Source organism: Citrus clementina, unplaced genomic scaffold (genome assembly GCF_000493195.1).
Source record: "Citrus clementina cultivar Clemenules unplaced genomic scaffold, Citrus_clementina_v1.0 scaffold_4, whole genome shotgun sequence".
Classification (NCBI taxonomy): Eukaryota; Viridiplantae; Streptophyta; class Magnoliopsida; order Sapindales; family Rutaceae; genus Citrus; species Citrus x clementina.
In genome coordinates this window covers 24,294,196-24,311,827 of record NW_006262274.1, presented here as the reverse complement: position 1 = coordinate 24,311,827, position 17,632 = coordinate 24,294,196, and the positions used below count along the sequence as shown (strand labels likewise).

Here is a 17,632-nt window from a genome sequence, read left to right as displayed (position 1 = left end):
TTGACTTTGTTGATATTTTTTCATGACTCTTTATGCATCTGGAAGACAATGGAAACTGGAACTCGCATTGGCCACATATTTTTGTGTGGCTCCTCCACCGTCCATCTGCAGATATTTTTTTTTTCAATGTCCTCACTTTTGCTGGGTAATTGTAATTTGTAATGTCACACAAAAGCTGCGGTGTGGATATAATGGGGTAAAAAATCTGAACGTGCATGGTTGCCGCATATGAGGCGCCCTCCCAATTCACGCGGCAAAGTATGATTTGAAGAACATCACAATAAACAGTGACCTGGAGCTGGGCGATTGATTCATTTGGATATATTACTTTACATAGAAAAGCTATGACATAATTTTATTGGATTTGGGTATGTATTTCAATTGGCCCACGTTGTATGCAAGATGACGACATTCTATTCTATATTAATTGCTCATATATATATCTGTACATATAAGATGTTGATATTATGACCACATTGTGTCATGAGTTTGCGCGTGTGTGTATATATACATATATATGTAGGGTTATAAAAGGAGAGAGATGAAGTCGACCACCCATCATTTTGTGAACCATTAAGATATATATTATGGCTGCATAATGCAACAGATGTGAAACCCCAGAGGAGTGAACCTGAGAACAGAGGGTGGCGTTGGCTTAAATTTGATTTGCATTGCTGCTGCCTGCTCCTGCCATACATTAAATCAAAAAGATTGTATGTGGCCAACGCACCTTGTGTTCTCAGGTCACCCCTTTGGGAATTCAATTGTCAATCAGCACGTGTCATCAAGTTACTCAATTGCTCTAACATTCGCTGCTTCTGATTCAATCTTTAATTTTACCTGATAACATGCATACGCTTTCTATCTTGCATGTTTCAGGGAAATTGCGCGAAGGTCGACGCAGTTCGTCGTGTAGTGCGTACGTCTGTCACGGCATAATCGAGTAATGAAGCATTACGTGGCCGAAGGGATGCGGCAAGTTATGCTCTGGTTGCAAATAATTCATTTCAATTTCCCCATAATTCTGTGAAAAGCCATGAAATGTAAGGAGAAGAAACAAACAGTCACGATGTCCCCATCATCATGTTGCACACGCAACTTGAATACATTTACGCGGTGGATGTTTGAAAATTTTCATTATCTTTTTATTGGGTTTTTTTTTTTCCTTAAGTAAATCCTTTTTTACTAGTAAGTTAGAGTCAAATAAGGATGCATGAGGTACCAAAAATTCATCCTTCAAAAAAAAAAAATCAAAATTAATCAATTCCACAAATTGGAAAACGATATCCATTATATAAATGAGATTATTATTATTATTATTATTTTGTTTTGAATATCATTACATTACAAGTTTTTCTTTACCTAACCCTTTCTTTCCAATGGAATGCTTATTTTATTTTGTATTTTAGGCTTTTGATTGTCTTCCCTCCTTTTACAAAATACATGTCCATCTAAATCTAAAACCTATGATGATTTCTCTTCACTTAGATTTTGATTGATGGTGGTTTTGATAGGTTCTGATCTTTTTATATGGCTTATGGGCTAATTGTTTCTAGACTTAAAAAGAAAAAAATATATATATCAAACTACAATAGATTGATAGATCTGTATTTATATTAGTCAGAAGAGCTAGCTTAATCTAGTAAACTAAAAGATTGACCGATTATGTAACTGTATTTATTGTACCGTTATCTGTGTTGTAGAGTAATTAAATTGGGGACTGGCTTAGATATAATTTAATTGAAGCTTATTTCGAGATGTGCTCTAATTGAAAATTAAGTGAAAAGAGAGGTATATTCCGAGAACATGTGCATACTTCTTCAAGGAGTAAAGTGACGAACCGCGCACCGGGTGAGAACCGGACACAACCGAACCGCACCATACCATTGCACCGCTTTCGACTTGCAACTAGCTCGCCGCTGGACCAAATCACACCGTCAAAACTCTAATTCTCGGCAAATTGACAGTACAATTCCGGTATGGACATGGACATCGATCAAACAATCAAGGACAAAGACCTCTTCAAAGCCGCCGAAACTGGAGATTCCTCAACATTCAAATCCCTCTCAAAACAGCAGCTCTTAAAATCTCTCTCCTTGCGGAACGACGACGACCGCACCCTCCTCCACGTCGCCGCCTCATGTGGTCACCCCGAGGTCCCCGACTCTTACCTAATTTTTCTTCTACTCGGGAAAGTTTCGTTTTTCTTTTTTGTACGGTAATTTTTTTTTTTTTTCCGTAAAATCAGGTGGTGGAAATATTGTTGAGTGTTGATGAGTCGGCGAATGTAGTAAACGCTGTTGATGAAGAAGGGTGGGCTCCGATTCATTCTGCGGCTAGCATTGGCAATGTGACAATCGTGGAAATGTTGTTAAGCAAAGGTTAGAACAAAGAAATAGTTTTTATACATGATTTAGGGTTTGTTTGCTGTAGTATCTTAGAAAGCATTTTTTTTTCTTTTTTAGTACAATCACTTTCTGTGAAATTAATTTGATAGTGAATAATGATATCCTTCCTCCATTGATAATTAAAAAAAAATTTGGGAAGTGCTTCTTGAAAATGCACTACATTTTTTTTTTTTCAAATCCCAAAAAGCACTAGCTTACACGAAGCGTTGTGAAATGAAGATAGCAGCAGATTTGGTTGTTTTAAAGCACTTCTAATTATTATCAGTCATCACCAATGTTCAGATTTGTGATACTTTCTTAGCTATTATGGGTTGTTTGTGAGCAGGAGCTGATGTAAATTTGAAGAATGATGGTGGGCGAACCGCTCTTCACTATGCTGCCAGCAAGGGATGGTTGAAGATTGTGGAACTTCTGATCTCACGTGGTGCAAAAATTAACTCCAAGGACAAGGCTTGTAACTTCTTATATCAGTAATTAGATGTTCCTTCATTTTATTTTATTTTTGTTTCATCATATGATTATGTAATACACATTGCATTCAGGTTGGTTGCACAGCATTGCACCGGGGAGCTAGTACAGGGAATTCAGCATTGTGTGAACTCTTAATTGAAGAAGGAGCAGAGGTTGATGCTACTGATAAAGCCGGACAAACTCCTCTTATGAATGCAGTGATTTGCTATAACAAAGAGGTAATCTCTGTTAAATTCATATAAGTTGTGATTGGAACCCGTGGGGCTTTTCTCTGTTTAATGATAAAATTTCATCGTTGTATGTTTTCTTCTTTCTTTTAACTTTCCTAGTTTTCAGGTTGCTCTTCTTCTAATAAGACATGGAGCGGATGTTGATGTGGAAGACAAGGAAGGCTACACTGTGCTGGGTCGGGCTTCAAATGATTTTAGACCCATACTGATTGATGCTGCCAAAGCTATGCTCGAAGGATGAATTCTTAGTTTGTAGCAAAAAGTGTAGCTAATGGTAAGTGGCAGGCTGTGCATGCTGAAGGAATAATTGTACTGCAAGGACAAGATCCATGAACAATTTTTGGAGAAAAATAGGCAAAGAAATCATTGTTCAACTTTAGCTAATGTCCTAGCTTTTTAAGATTATGAAGAAGCAATGAAAGAGGATTTTTCTTCCTTCACATTGTTATGGCAAAACCTTTATATGAATTCTGGGTGCCTTGCGCAGGTGAAGGTTGCTGTTTGTCTGTACTGTCTTGTTTAAATTCTAGACTTATTGTGCTATGATCTGCAATTCTCTTAGTTTTGGAGGGAAATTTTAGTTGTTATTGATATTTTTTCGGCTCACTGCGCGTTGCTTCTTTAGTGGCCTTGTCTGATTACATCCTTGTTTTTGTGTGTTCCCAAACTGGGTTGCAACCTGCGATTACTTGTCGCATCATTCATGCTATATTTTAAGAATAGATGTAGTGATGCACAGCATTTGGAACTTGCAAGATTGGTGGAGAGTGGGGACCGTCAGTAAGGAGAAGGGCAAAAAAAAGAAAAAAAGGGTGAAACTTCTGCTTCTGCATATATTAATTGATTTACATGAATAGGAGAGCTTACCAAAGAGCTTTGGCTTCCTTCCCTTGGTTCATCCAGGATTTACCTAACCCACATCTTGGCAGCATCAAGAGTGTCAACTTCCGGTGGCGTTGGCTTCCATCCCCATGTTGCTCTCCTCGTCTAAAACCCTTTCTTCGACTTGCAGCATCACTTGTTCGTCACAACTGCCATATCACCCTAATCACCCCTCATCCGACGTCTTACTGGCTGAGTCTCAATATTTATCTGACTTCCTATCTGCTTTTCCCCAGGTCAGGGAAAAGCAGTTTCATCTCCTCCCTATTGATCCACCTTCAGCAGACTCTTTTGACCCTTTTTTTTCCTGCAGTGGGGATCCATTCGCCACTTTGCTCACCTTCTCTTTCTATCCTCTCTTCGGTATCTCCTCCCCTTAATGCTGTGATCACTGATGTGACTTTGATATCCTCTGTTCTTCCAGTTACCATAAACTTGCATCTCCCAAACTACATCTTTTTCATTCATATGCAAGAATGGGTGACTTGTTGAGTCTTTCCCTTCTAATGTTGCATCCAAAACCAGCTCTGGTTCCATTCGATTTGACGATGACCTTGAAATTCCAGGCTGTCCTTCAATGCCCATACAATCATTACCTCCAGCACTTCTGGATTTAAGTAGTCTATTTTCAACTACATTAAGAGAAAGTGGTCAGAGTTTCATGTATTCAAATGGTATCTTGATCAACACATTTGAAGCATTTGCACCCTTATACACCATTAGACCACTTTTGCCATTTGAGTTTGAAAAAGAGACTCTAGCACACGTTTGAATTGGCTCGATGATCAACCATAAGGGTCAGTGCTATATATGTTAGCTTTGGCAGTCGACTTGCCTTGTCGAGGGAGAAAATGAAGGAGCGAGGAAATGGATTATTACTCACTGGGTGTAGATTCTTGTGGGTAGTGAAAGGCAAGAAAGTTGATAAGAAAGTATAGCTCCGTCCATCCCACCGACAATTGCCCACCGGAGTCCGTAGACATCAAATTTATTACCGATAGAATTCTCATCACCGAATCTACACAACCATAATACAGCTTATTACCGCAGAAACCGGGGGGTTGAGTGCCGGTCAAAATAATACAGCTTTTTTTTAAAAAAAAATAATTGATATAGTACATGTATATTTATTTCAGCATAGACCCTCTTAGAACAGGTTACCAAACAAGCCATACGAGCAACAAAAGCATCAGAGATCGGAGGGATCGCCTGCCCTTTTTTTTTTTTGCCCTTTTTATATTTTTTGAGTTCTCATATTTATCCCTACTTATCAATTGCATAGAAATCAAAATCCTAATTACCCTTACTTATTAATAGGAGTAGAATTAAAATCTCAATACCAATTTTTTGTTGGTAGTAGAATTCGAACAAACATCCTGATCTATTAATAGAAGGAGAATTAAAGTTCCAACACTAACTTTTAGTGGTAAGACTCGAATTTACGTTCCTCAACTTTCAAAGATTTTAAAGCTATCTCCAAAAGGTATTATTAATTTTAGTTTTTAAATATCTATTTGCTTACCTATGTAGTAAAAAAGAGAGTGAAAAAATATGTTATTTTCTAAAAAGTTTTTCAAATAGAAATAAGTTAATATTACTTTAATCAAATAAATATTTTTTAAAGAAAAAATAAATGGTAATTAAAGCACTTTTCTCACTCTCACCAATAAAAAATAATAAAATATGAATTGAAGAGAGAGAAAGCAACTCTATAAAATTGAAGAGAGAAAATAATTTCTTATTTAAAGAATCTTAATTGAAGTATTTTTTTTAGTTTTAAATATTGACATGACTCTTTAAATAAGTAATAAAATCTTATTTGAATATTTTTTTGGAGATGCTCTTAGGTTCTCCTATTAAGTTACAAAATTTACTAGTGTGACTGAATTCTTTATCTGATAAAAAATAATTTTATTATATACTTAATGTTTAAACATTAAAATATATGGCATAACTAATATTTCATTTTAATCATGTTAAATAATACATGAATTTGTCAAAGGCCAAGTCAACCTAAAATCAAAATTAAATAGTAAATTAAAATGGTTTGGGTTGAGTTGTGAAAAACTTGGATTAGTTTGGTTCAGTCCAAATTTTTTTTGTTCGGTTTGGGATAAGAGTGGAACTTTCAACAAACCTCAAAAATCCTTGTAACACCCCTTTTGATTTTTATTCCCAAAATATCTCTATCTTAATTTATAAAATAATAAGCCATACATTACTATTAATCTTCTTGTCATTAAGTTTCACCTTAAAAAAGTATTATTATTTTTTATTTATAGATGCATACAAATCCTAAAGTCTTAAATTATTATTTTTATTACATAATTTCTATTTCCATAATTTGTAAATCCTTAAACGTTTCTCAAAATTTATTTTTAATTATTTTTAAAATATAAAATAAAATATGAAATGAGGTGAGTGTAAAAAAATTATTGAAAAATAATTTATTTAAGTATTTAATTAAATTTTTATTTAAAATAAAAAGAACTAATTTCTTATGAAAAAATTTTCGTTAAAAGAGAGATTTTATGAGAAATTCAAAAGTCATGTCGGAAGACCTACTCTGTGATTAACCTTACATCCAATGTAAGCCTGCACATGTCATCCAATCTAAGTCTACACATGTCCACCTAAAATTTAAAGAATTTAGTAGGTAGGGTAGTTTTTTTTTTTATGACATGAGACTATTACTCAAATTACAACTCATATTACATGAGAGTATAATTGATATGTACAATTATATATATATATATATACTGAGACCTGTTGATATCAATGTTGATATGACACTGCTCAGATTTTTCACCCTCTCAAATATTCGAGGGACGTTAACTCCCAGTCTGGGAAAAAAACCGCCTTCACTCAAGATCTAAGACTCCAAAAAATAGCATTTAAATTAAACTCCTACGATACATCTACGGAGGCTCGAACCACTTCCCTCACATTTGCAAGGGGGTAGCTCTAGCCACTTGGGCTAAGCCCAAGTGATTGGTAGGTAGGGTCGTTGGTTGGCTGCAAAGGTTGGTTGACCACATTTCGAAGGCTGGTTACATTATATAACTGGACAAAACTATGGTACACAGTAGATCCAGCCATTTAATCAGTCTACAGTAGTTTTCATAATTGAATTTAATGACCGGACCATAGCTGTACCCAACTTACATAACTGGGGAAATTCCAGTTTGAAAATAGTAAAAAGAAAAAGGAAAATGAAAAATGACAAATCAGGACTCAACTGGATTCACACGGCACAGGCGCACAGCCAGATCCACGTTTATTACTTATATGCGAAGGAGAGGGAGACAGAGCTTTGACCTCCATCGCTTGAAGGCTTGAACACGCATCGAGGCTTTGAGTGTAACGTACTTGTTGTGCCAGATCAAGATTCAAGCATGTCAGATTCCGGCGGCTTTGATTCCCATCCTCATGTAGCTCTCATCCCAAGTGCTGGCATGGGCCATCTAACGCCCTTTCTTCGACTTGCTGCATCGCTTGTTCAGCATCACTGTCGCGTCACCTTAATAACCACTTACCCCACTGTCTCACTTGCTGAGACTCAACATGTTTCTCACTTTCTATCTGCTTATCCTCAGGTCACCGAAAAGCGGTTTCATCTCCTCCCTTTTGATCCCAATTCAGCCAACGCTACTGACCCTTTCTTGCTCCGGTGGGAAGCCATTCGCCGCTCAGCTCACCTTCTTGCTCCTCTGCTTTCTCCCCCGCTCTCTGCTCTCATCACAGATGTGACTCTGATCTCCGCCGTTCTTCCTGTTACCATAAATTTACATCTCCCAAACTACGTCCTTTTCACAGCATCTGCCAAGATGTTTTCTCTTACCGCGTCTTTTCCTGCCATTGTTGCATCCAAATCAACCAGCTCTGGTTCTGTTGAATTTGATGATGATTTTATTGAAATTCCAGGCCTTCCTCCAATACCCTTATCATCAGTCCCTCCGGCGGTTATGGATTCTAAGAGTCTATTTGCAACTTCATTCCTTGAAAATGGTAATAGTTTCGTAAAATCGAATGGTGTGTTGATCAACAGCTTTGATGCATTAGAAGCAGACACTCTGGTTGCACTTAATGGAAGAAGAGTTGTTGCTGGACTTCCCCCGGTGTACGCCGTTGGACCTCTTTTGCCTTGTGAGTTTGAAAAAAGAGACGACCCTAGTACATCTCTGATTCTGAAGTGGCTCGATGATCAACCAGAAGGGTCGGTAGTGTATGTCAGTTTTGGCAGTCGATTGGCCTTGTCAATGGAGCAAACGAAGGAGCTGGGAGATGGGTTACTAAGCAGTGGCTGCAGATTTTTGTGGGTGGTGAAAGGTAAGATCGTTGACAAGGAAGATGAGGAAAGCTTAAAAAATGTGCTTGGTCATGAACTCACGGAGAAGATCAAAGATCAGGGGTTGGTGGTAAAGAATTGGGTGGATCAAGATAAGGTACTGAGTCACAGGGCTGTCGGTGGATTCGTTTCTCATGGCGGTTGGAACTCACTGGTTGAAGCTGCACGGCACGGGGTGCCTCTGTTAGTTTGGCCGCATTTTGGGGATCAGAAGATCAATGCAGAGGCAGTGGAGAGAGCTGGGTTGGGGATGTGGGTCAGGAGCTGGGGTTGGGGTACAGAGCTGAGGGCGAAAGGAGATGAAATTGGTTTGAAAATTAAAGATTTGATGGCAAACGACTTTCTGAGAGAGCAAGCTAAACGTATTGAAGAAGAGGCAAGGAAAGCCATTGGAGTTGGTGGAAGCTCCGAGAGAACATTCAAGGAGCTCATTGACAAGTGGAAGTGCAACAACAACACCCATTAAAATGAAAAATTGAATGTTTTTGGCTTCAGTTTTATTCAAAACTGAATTCTAGCTTTCCTATCCTGCTTGCTTTGATTTTTGATATGTAGAATGTGTATCATTATGTGTCAATGCAAGATTGAAAATAAAATAATTATCTATGTATGAATTATGATCCCAATTTAGAATGGTTTTATTTATCTTTGTAAATGAAGCTTGTGGAGTTGTCGTAGTTGGCCTAAATCAATCCTGGTTGACCAGTACTGGTAGATAATTGTTGAATGAATTTGTTTATAACATTGAAAGATGCAGAAATTTTAGAATATATTTAAAGTACAACTTCAGTTATATAATAAATAAATAATATTATAATATATATATATATATATATATATTTATTTTAAAAAATAAGTAATAATTATATTAAATTGAACTATAAATGATTAATTAATTGTAATTCATAAAATTTATCGGACGGATGATATGATGCCATTTAGTTGAATTACGTGGGGCCCAGTGATATGATGCCACGACTGCATCTTATCGAATTTCAGTTGATATAATATGGACCGTCCGTAGGTTCTTTCCCTCCCTATCATCTCTGTCTCTCCTCGAGTTAGGAGAGAAGAGAACCATGGTTTCCTCCTCATTTTCGCCTCTCTTGTCCGCCAATTTCACTGTTTGTGGAAACCCAAACAACCTCCACGCGATAATACCATCTGGGTGTAATAAAAAACACACACATTTTTCTGAATCTTCTCTGTCTTCTTCATCTTCTTTATCTTTTCAGCGTGTCATTCACAAAGCTGTTGTTCCTTTGGCTGCCTCAGCTACCGTTCTTCTCTCTCCAGTCCCAGGTAAAAAAGATTTTTTTTTTCTTTTTCTAATACGTAACTCCACTTAAGTGGGTTCTCATCAATTATATGTCACGTGCGACGGTGCGATGGGAATCAATCTCTTGAACTCTTGCTGCTGCAGCAAGAACCAAGCCAATTGGGCTATCCCTTTCTTTGAATTGACGCATTATTATCGTAGCATCTGTTACAGCATTTCATTTAATTTATACAAAATTCTTCATTCATCTATCATTTTATTCCCCTTGTTAAGCAGTATCGTCGGAAGTTAAAATTTCAAAGTTGATGATATAGCAAGCGATATGAGTTGCCGCATGCCCAGCTCACTTGCTTTACTAAATTTTCAGTTTTGCTCTTCGGAATATCCGCTTCTGTAGTTAGGCGGTCTGATGGAAGTGATTCATTAGCTATTGATGCTCGTCTTGGGGACTTTGTTTAATTATATGTGTGTAACTGAAATTCTAAGCAATTAACATGCAGTTTAGTATATAACTGATCATGTAAGCTTATGAGCTTTTCAGCTAAAGCGGGTTTTTTATCTGGATTCTCCGGAATTGAATCAGTACCCGGTCCTGAGTTGCCTCAGATCGAATTTCTTAATCGATTCAATGGTTTGATCTCTCACTTGTAGTCTTGTTATTTTTACTCTCATTTCATGGCTTGATGTGATATAACAGCTTCTTTTTGCAGAAGAAAACCAGAAGAAGTACGCCGAATTTGATGCAAGATTTAAAGAATCTCCCTTACTAAAGAAGCTTCTAGAGATATCCAAGGAGAACAAAGAAAGGTAAATTCTTGGTTATGTTCGACTCAATTGGATTATTTTTCGACAGCTCCAAATGTGAATTAAGCCTTGCAAATCTATAGTTTAGATAGTTGAAAAATTTCTTAAGAGTTATATATAAGCCAAGCATTAATAATGCTCAGTGAGGCTATGCTGTTGAAGGGGTTTCATGTTATTTGTTAATTTACAAGTTAGAAGAAAATTTTTATGTTGATCATGCATACATATGATACAAGGGAATAAATGGTAATGCTACAGAATCATTGAAAATTTCAGGAACCGGCAAGAAATTGAGAACAAATACTGCTTGCGTGGGGCAGAGTGGGGAGTAGGAGACTGTTCTGCAGAGGGAATGTCACCGGAGGAGAGGGAGAACTTCATTTCAATGCTGAAGCAAAAGGCTGGAGTAAATGAATGAAGCATTTGAATTTGGAGCAACTGTTGCATAGGAAATCATCATTTAGAACTGAAATAGTTTCTTTTTGTAGGATTACTGGAGAGATTATCAGCTGTCTCTTTCTTGTTTTTCCGGATGATATGCATATGATGCCAATATTCTAACAGAGCCAGTATGCTCTTGAGTTCATTTCACAAATACATTTGTATTTATCTTTCCTCTTCCTTCACCCTTGCACAATACTAATGGATATTGCCATGTATAAATCAACATAGCAATAAATCTGTCAGCAGTTGCAACATGCAAATACACACAGTGAACCAGCTGTGCTTCATCTTAATTTTTTTTTTCTCAATCAAATATCAATTACATTGTTATTTACTCCCAATAATCAAACCAACCAGTGAACCAGGCAGCCATGCATATTAATTTAGTAAAAGAATAGACATGTAATTGCTATTACAAAATACAAGCATTGAACAACTGACAACTCAGTACTCACCTTCACCGGCACGAGAGCAACGACGAGAGAGGCTGCAACGGCCGGCGAGATGAATGAGGTGACGACTGACGAACAGTGGCTGGCGAAGATGAGGCAGTAAACGAGCGGCGGCTGACAGTGGTGGATCCTTAAAAGTTTGTTTGACGATGAATTCCCCCATCCTTGCCCAGCGGATATACGATTAGCCAATTATTTACCTGTAATTGCCGAATTGACCAAACCGATTGGGTTCATTGAGAAATAGTATCTAGTGATGGGGCATTAGCGATATTTATAGAAAATTGGAGGAGTGGTTTTGTCAAATTCCACAAAAGACAAATTCCAATTTTAACTCGAGTAATCATTTGATTCATTTCTGGCCAAATGAGCTTCGGCCTCTGCAAGCTCATCGGCCCAGCAATAATAGTTGTATTTTCCCTCGTCATCGAGATCAATTTATCAACAAAATTATTGTTATTATTATTATTATTATTATTTTTTTTTTTTTGTGAACTCCGAGATTGCTAATCACAGGTAAGTTTCCTTTTGCCCCTCAATTTACTTGCTTAGGGTTCTTTGAATTTGTGTTTTCGATGCTATTGTTCATTGTTTTAATGTTAGGGCTTCAATTAATGTAATTGTACAAGCTGGAATTTTTTTTTTTTTGGTGGTTGTATAAAGTAATTGGCGATGATCATTAACAAAGAGGGTTTAGTTTATTTTGTTTATCGAGTTTGTGGTTGAGTTCGGATCTTATGTGTTTTTGTTAGTATTTAATGATGATATAGGTTTTCAATCTGTTGTTTGCAGGGTAATTTGTTTGATTAGTTTGGTTTCATGTTCTAAAGTTCTTCTGGAGCATTAAATTTTTTTTGAAATTTTGGGATTGGATTTGAGAAGGAAAGTGACATTCTAATTGGGGGTGGCAAAAATGTACCGGCCTGTGGCTACAGCCACGCCGCGGGGAGGATTACCAAGTGATAGTGGGGATTCTGTGGTGACTTTAGATCAAGTTCCACGGTGGAGTGATGCAGAGCATAGGCTGTCGTTGGATTATGAGAGTGAAGATCCTTCATTCTCTAATTCTTATTTTGCTGATCCCTTAGCCTCTTCTTCTGGGGCAGAAAGTAGTGGCAATGGGATGGTTTCGAGGTTTCCGGTGGATCATGAGATTAATTCGAAGATATACTTGTGGAGAGGAAACCCCTGGAATCTGGAAGTTGATACTGTTGTGAATTCTACAAACGAGGTGAGCACTAACTAGTTACCTTATTCAACCTTGTTTGGTTTCTAATTCTTTGATGATTGTGGTGTGGACAGCATTTAACCATCTTACTTATGTGTCTTATGCTATGTAGTCATGCTTTTCAGCAGTTTGGTCTTTTGGAAATATGTTGCTACCAATAGATTTATTCTTGGCTTGTATGAGTTGGGCTCATATACATGCTTCAATTAATCTGAATTTTTTTTTTTTTTTTTGCTTTTTTTGAATCACAGCCATTATGGAAAATGGTATTAGTATATATATTTGTGTTCAACAATGCACTGTAATATTAATCTCACTGTTGCCTTCCGCTAGAACTTTGATGAGTATACCATGCCCATGGGATGACTATCCTAGGAAAGTCCTTTCTTGAGGAGTGATTAGAAAAGCTGGATGACCCTTCAGGAAGTGTATATTCCAGCCAATCCATCACCTTATCTAATACATTTCATTACTGATCTGATACTTTTGCGGTTTGTTGACAGAACTTGGATGAAGCACACAGCAGCCCTGGTTTGCATGCTGCAGCTGGGCCTGGTCTTGCTGAAGAATGTGCAACATTGGTATGCTAACTAGAATTGTTTGCTTTTCTGTAATTGTTTCTAATATTTTTCCATTTCTATGCAATGTCAATTGGTTATGGCCATGATACATCTGTTATACTTTCATTGCTTATCTGTTAGTTCAAAATTTGGATGTAATTCTCAGATGTGAGAACATAGGATGTTAAATAGTGCTTGATATGCTGGTTTTATTTGAAGCCTTATTTTTTGGAAGATTGGCTGTCTAATCGTTAACAACATTGTTGGAAGATAGATAGTTCGGACTGGGATTGACCTGATGTACTTTCTGTTTCCTGGCAGGGTGGATGCCGAACGGGGATGGCAAAAGTTACTAATGCGTATGATCTTCCTGCCAGGTTTGATGTTGATGCATTTTCATACATGCAGAGTAAAATGAGTGGAATCTGTAAAAGCATTTAGAGGCCTTTTTTTTTTCTTTTTTGGGTACTCCATTGCCTTCAGTAGTGTGCTTTGGACATCAGAGACATTGAGAATGCATCAGTATATGTAATACACAAGTTTTTGCATTGGCAAATTTTATGCTTTTCTTGCCTAGGCTGTTGGTAATAATATAAGTATTGTATTATGCCATCTCATGCACTTAGTTTTCAATTATATCTGGAGACCTTTGACATTTTCTATGCATTGTTTTAAATTCATAAAATTTCTGTATTTACTTGAAAATTCATTTTTCCCCCTTTTTTAAATGATGATTTTAGGAGGGTTATCCATACTGTTGGCCCCAAGTATGCTGTAAAATATCATACTGCTGCAGAGAATGCTCTTAGTCACTGCTACCGGTCTTGCCTTGAACTTCTTATTGAAAATGGGCTTAAGAGGTATTGTGGTAGTTATGGTACATCATTTTCTTTCATGCAACTTATGGAATTATTTTGATTCTCCTATGGTCTTATTAAACCTGAAACTTATATCTGCTTCACACATGAATGCAGCATTGCTATGGGCTGTATATACACAGAGGCTAAAAACTATCCACGTGAACCGGCTGCGCATGTGGCAATTAGTGAGAACTTACCCTATCCGTTTTTATCATGGTTCACTTGATTCTTTTGATGTTTTTGAGGCATGAGGAATGTTTGGGCATTGCAGAAATTTAATTTAAATTATTTGATAAGTAAAATTGCATTGCTGAAATTTTGAATTTAAATGCTAATGACCAAAAGTTTGAAATGCTTTTCTTATTAAATTTTTTTTTTTTAAAAAGCCTTAAAAATGGTGTCAGTTATTTAAGTATTAAACCAATCCCATACCAATACAATGGTTGTGACATTAGTACTTTTCTTTGAGGGCGTCTCTTCATCTAATAGATCTTTAACTTCAAATTTTATAGAAGAAGCCATGAAACCATTAATGTTTCATGAGCTTCATAAATCTCCATCTAATGAACTTGTGACATTTAGGTCATGTGCATCCATTGGTGTAAATGTTGCTTATGTGTTTATAGAAAGGTCAAAGTACTTATACCTTTGTTCTTGTGAATTAATGTTTTAATGGGTGCATCTTGAAGGTCTAGTGTGCTTCCTGGCATTCATTGTTTTCCATCTTTTTTTCACTTTATGTTAAGGGACTGTACGACGGTTTCTCGAGAAGCAGAAAGATAAAATCAGTGCTGTTGTTTTCTGCACAACCACAGCATCAGATACAGAGATATATAAAAGGTAGTGTACTACAGATTTATATTATTACCTTGCTGGTGCAAGATATGTCCCTTCTTTAGATTTTAAGTTGGTATAAGACCACTGTTTCTCTTAGCTATTGCTATTATTTCTGTAATTGATGTATTTTTTAGTAATTCTGTAGGTTTAGAAATATATGTATTTTAATATTATTCACAATGTAGATTGCTTCCACTTTACTTTCCTCGAGATAAACATGAGGAGGAGGTGGCCATTTCGAAGCTTCCCGCTGATGTTGGGGATGAAAATGGTGAGACAATTATAGATGAACGTAAGATCAGAATAAAGCCATTGCCCAAAAAGAATATTCCAAAGCCTCCCAAAGCTCCAGTTGAACCTCCTGTTAGTGATGTTGGCTTGATACGAAGGTCGGTTAATTTGATTTTGTTGTAAATATTATGTGCTTTTTCTTTCTATTTACGTTGTTTTCTTCTTTAAGCTATAGATGATTTTTTGAAAGTGTGCATGTTGCTCTTCGAGCTTTTGTTTGCTCTTACCGTAACTTGCCCTTCTTTGTTTGATGAGTCAGCTTTGTTCTATTTGTTTCTTATACTCTTATATTTATGCATCATAGCAATGAGACTATTACTAGCTGGACTGAAGGAAAACTATCAAATGTCTTAAGTGGATGTTTGTTATTCTTACAGGAACTCGTCATACTTGGATTCATATTTGGGATCCTGCCTTTATGTCCCTAATTAAAGATCCAGATCAAAGACGCAAGGAGCAATGGGAAAAAACTGCTCAAGCTCAAAGTGGTTGGAATTGTGCTAAAATGCTTGGGTTTGGTGACCTAGGTGGACCTCCACTGTCAGCTGCTGAAGAATACTCGCTACACTCTAGATACCTCGCCAAAGCAAATTCTCTTAATCTTTCTGAAATTGCAGAGATGAAAATTGTGTAAGCATCTGTACATCTATGGTTTGTGTGCCTACTTCAGCTTGTATTTGCTTTTGCGGATTTTTATGCCTTTCATGCATTATCTGGTTCTCAAAATTCACCCTTTTGGGCTAGATAATTGGTGTTGACGGTTAAGTGTTCAGGTGGCAATCCACTTTCATTAATTGCAAACCTTGTCTTCATCATATTTCTTTTCATGTGCACACTTTATCAACACTTCACGTGCTTTTTGTGATTGATGGTCTTGTGTTGGATATAATATCAAGTTAGCTCTACTCTTTCTATTTCAGTTACCGTGGTGGAGTCGACAGCGAGGGACGTCCTGTAATGGTGGTTGTGGGAGCGCACTTTTTGCTACGATGTCTTGATCTTGAGCGTTTTGTGCTCTATGTGGTGAAGGTAATCTAGTTACAAGTCACTTCAGCTGAAGATTTCGGATCTATGAACTTTTAATGTTTTTGGCTTTGGTAATTGTTTACTTGTCTTTCCTGTGGTTTTTTTCCCTTATTGAACTTTTATATGATGCTGACAAACAGAGACAATTGTTGATTGTCAAATTTCAGGAATTTGAGCCCTTGATTCAGAAGCCTTATTCTATTGTGTATTTTCACTCTGCAGCTTCTCTGCAGCTGTAAGTATTACATTGCGGACTTGCAATCATGCTTGCAAAGTTGGCTTGCCATTTTTTGCAATGTGTTGTGGCTTTTTCCAATTGAATGACTCACCAATACTTGAGTTTCTTAGTCCTCTTTTCTAGTCCTACTTTGTCCACTTTATGACCATCTGTTTCTGGAATAACAGGCAACCGGACTTGGGATGGATGAGAAGATTACAACAAGTACTTGGTCGGAAACACCAACGCAACCTCCATGTATGCAACATTAATGACCTCCCTTTAACAAGAAAACACATTGTGAATTTTGGTTCTGATTGTCCTATGTGCTCTTGCAGGCAATATATGTTCTTCACCCTACTTTTCACTTGAAGGCTACCATTTTTACACTGCAATTGTTGGTGGACAATGTGGTATGTCTGAAATTGTTTCTCATTGAAACCTATTATTTCTTTCACCCAAAAGGAAGGGGGGAAAAACTTTTATGCAGGCTTACTGTTTCTGAATTTGTTTTGGAAACTAATTGCACTCTCCAGGTCTGGAAGAAAGTGGTATATGTTGATCGGCTTCTGCAACTCTTCCGATATGTTCCTCGTGAGCAGTTGACCATTCCTGACTTTGTCTTTCAGTGAGTTTTCCCGTTCTTAGTTCCACAGTGGTTCTACTTCACATTTTATGTCTTGCATGCCATTTTTTTCAGTGGATAGTCCTAATGATCAAAGTAGAAATAACGAAAATTGATTCCAGAATTGCTATAATGCATTTGATGCAGGCATGATTTGGAAGTGAATGGGGGAAAGGGTCTTATTGTGGACCCTAGAACAAAATATGTATATCAACGACCGTAAGAATCACACAAAACAGTTCACCACCCGGGGATGAAGCAGTGATTTCTCATTTGTTATCATTTTTGTTGTCTTGAGTAGGGGAAGGGGATTGTATTTGGGTGTTTACTCCTGTACAATTAGTGTTTTATTTATTTATTTTTTCATGAAATATGTTGAGCAATGATCTTTGTCTGTGCCTGATGGAAATAAGTTGGTTCCCTTTTGTATCATCTTGGATAATTCTCAAAATAATAATTGAAGGTGATTTGAGCTTTGTTTATGGTTGGGTGCTTGACTTTGTGAGGACCATTTGTTGCCAAATATGAATTATTTTCACATTCTTTTCTAAACAATCTTTCTTTGTACAATGTGACTCTGCCTGGCCATTTTTGCATAATTTAATTCAAGTTGATCTAATTCTATGAAATGCAATTGAAAGCTTGACAATTTTTCTTTTTGGGGTAACGT

At 36.9% G+C, this 17,632-nt stretch overlaps 4 protein-coding genes and 1 pseudogene across 6 annotated transcripts; all 5 read left to right on the top strand.

The window, feature by feature from the left end:
* The first annotated feature begins 546 nt into the window (after nt 1-546).
* On the top strand, nt 547-3,715 carry LOC18043893 (26S proteasome non-ATPase regulatory subunit 10). Of its 2 annotated transcripts, none has more exons than XM_006438733.2 (5): nt 547-2,156; nt 2,249-2,381; nt 2,734-2,858; nt 2,951-3,097; nt 3,216-3,715. In XM_006438733.2, the coding sequence occupies exons 1-5, from the start codon at nt 1,980-1,982 to the stop codon at nt 3,348-3,350; spliced, it is 717 nt and encodes a 238-aa protein (XP_006438796.1). In that variant the 5' UTR covers nt 547-1,979; the 3' UTR covers nt 3,351-3,715. The 2 variants fall into 2 exon arrangements, with proteins under 2 accessions (XP_006438796.1, XP_006438795.1); XM_006438732.2 differs by having other exon boundaries at nt 3,209-3,344.
* A 221-nt stretch (nt 3,716-3,936) lies between these two features.
* On the top strand, nt 3,937-5,063 carry LOC112099262 (annotated as a pseudogene).
* Nucleotides 5,064-7,191: 2,128 nt separating this feature from the next.
* Nucleotides 7,192-9,004, top strand: LOC18043864 (UDP-glycosyltransferase 13). The gene has a single exon (XM_006438730.2). It carries the CDS (start codon nt 7,387-7,389, stop codon nt 8,803-8,805), a length of 1,419 nt encoding a protein of 472 aa, XP_006438793.1. The 5' UTR covers nt 7,192-7,386; the 3' UTR covers nt 8,806-9,004.
* A 362-nt stretch (nt 9,005-9,366) lies between these two features.
* Nucleotides 9,367-11,135, top strand: LOC18043863. Of its 2 annotated transcripts, XM_024186014.1 has the most exons (4): nt 9,367-9,641; nt 10,160-10,249; nt 10,329-10,425; nt 10,699-11,135. In XM_024186014.1, the coding sequence occupies exons 1-4, from the start codon at nt 9,419-9,421 to the stop codon at nt 10,838-10,840; spliced, it is 552 nt and encodes a 183-aa protein (XP_024041782.1). In that variant the 5' UTR covers nt 9,367-9,418; the 3' UTR covers nt 10,841-11,135. The 2 variants fall into 2 exon arrangements, with proteins under 2 accessions (XP_024041782.1, XP_024041783.1); XM_024186015.1 differs by lacking the exon at nt 10,160-10,249.
* Nucleotides 11,136-11,684: 549 nt separating this feature from the next.
* Nucleotides 11,685-17,444, top strand: LOC18043862 (protein GDAP2 homolog). Its single transcript, XM_024185859.1, is given in 16 exon segments — nt 11,685-11,834; nt 12,111-12,549; nt 13,050-13,127; nt 13,428-13,483; nt 13,847-13,966; nt 14,081-14,151; nt 14,713-14,806; nt 14,989-15,192; nt 15,472-15,499; nt 15,501-15,724; nt 16,015-16,123; nt 16,288-16,355; nt 16,526-16,595; nt 16,676-16,750; nt 16,874-16,965; nt 17,110-17,444. Coding segments are annotated over 15 exon segments (1,683 nt in total). The 5' UTR covers nt 11,685-11,834; nt 12,111-12,231; the 3' UTR covers nt 17,186-17,444.
* The last annotated feature ends 188 nt before the right edge of the window (nt 17,445-17,632 follow it).

Coding starts and splice junctions, on each gene's coding strand:
- LOC18043863 (XM_024186014.1), top strand. CDS start 9,419: ATGGTTTCCTCCTCATTTTCGCCTCTCTTGTCCGCCAATTTCACTGTT. Junction 9,642..10,159: donor TCTTCTCTCTCCAGTCCCAG/GTAAAAAAGATT, acceptor TGAGCTTTTCAG/CTAAAGCGGGTTTTTTATCT. Junction 10,250..10,328: donor ATTTCTTAATCGATTCAATG/GTTTGATCTCTC, acceptor TTCTTTTTGCAG/AAGAAAACCAGAAGAAGTAC.
- LOC18043864 (XM_006438730.2), top strand. CDS start 7,387: ATGTCAGATTCCGGCGGCTTTGATTCCCATCCTCATGTAGCTCTCATC.
- LOC18043893 (XM_006438733.2), top strand. CDS start 1,980: ATGGACATGGACATCGATCAAACAATCAAGGACAAAGACCTCTTCAAA. Junction 2,382..2,733: donor GGAAATGTTGTTAAGCAAAG/GTTAGAACAAAG, acceptor GTTTGTGAGCAG/GAGCTGATGTAAATTTGAAG. Junction 3,098..3,215: donor TGATTTGCTATAACAAAGAG/GTAATCTCTGTT, acceptor CCTAGTTTTCAG/GTTGCTCTTCTTCTAATAAG.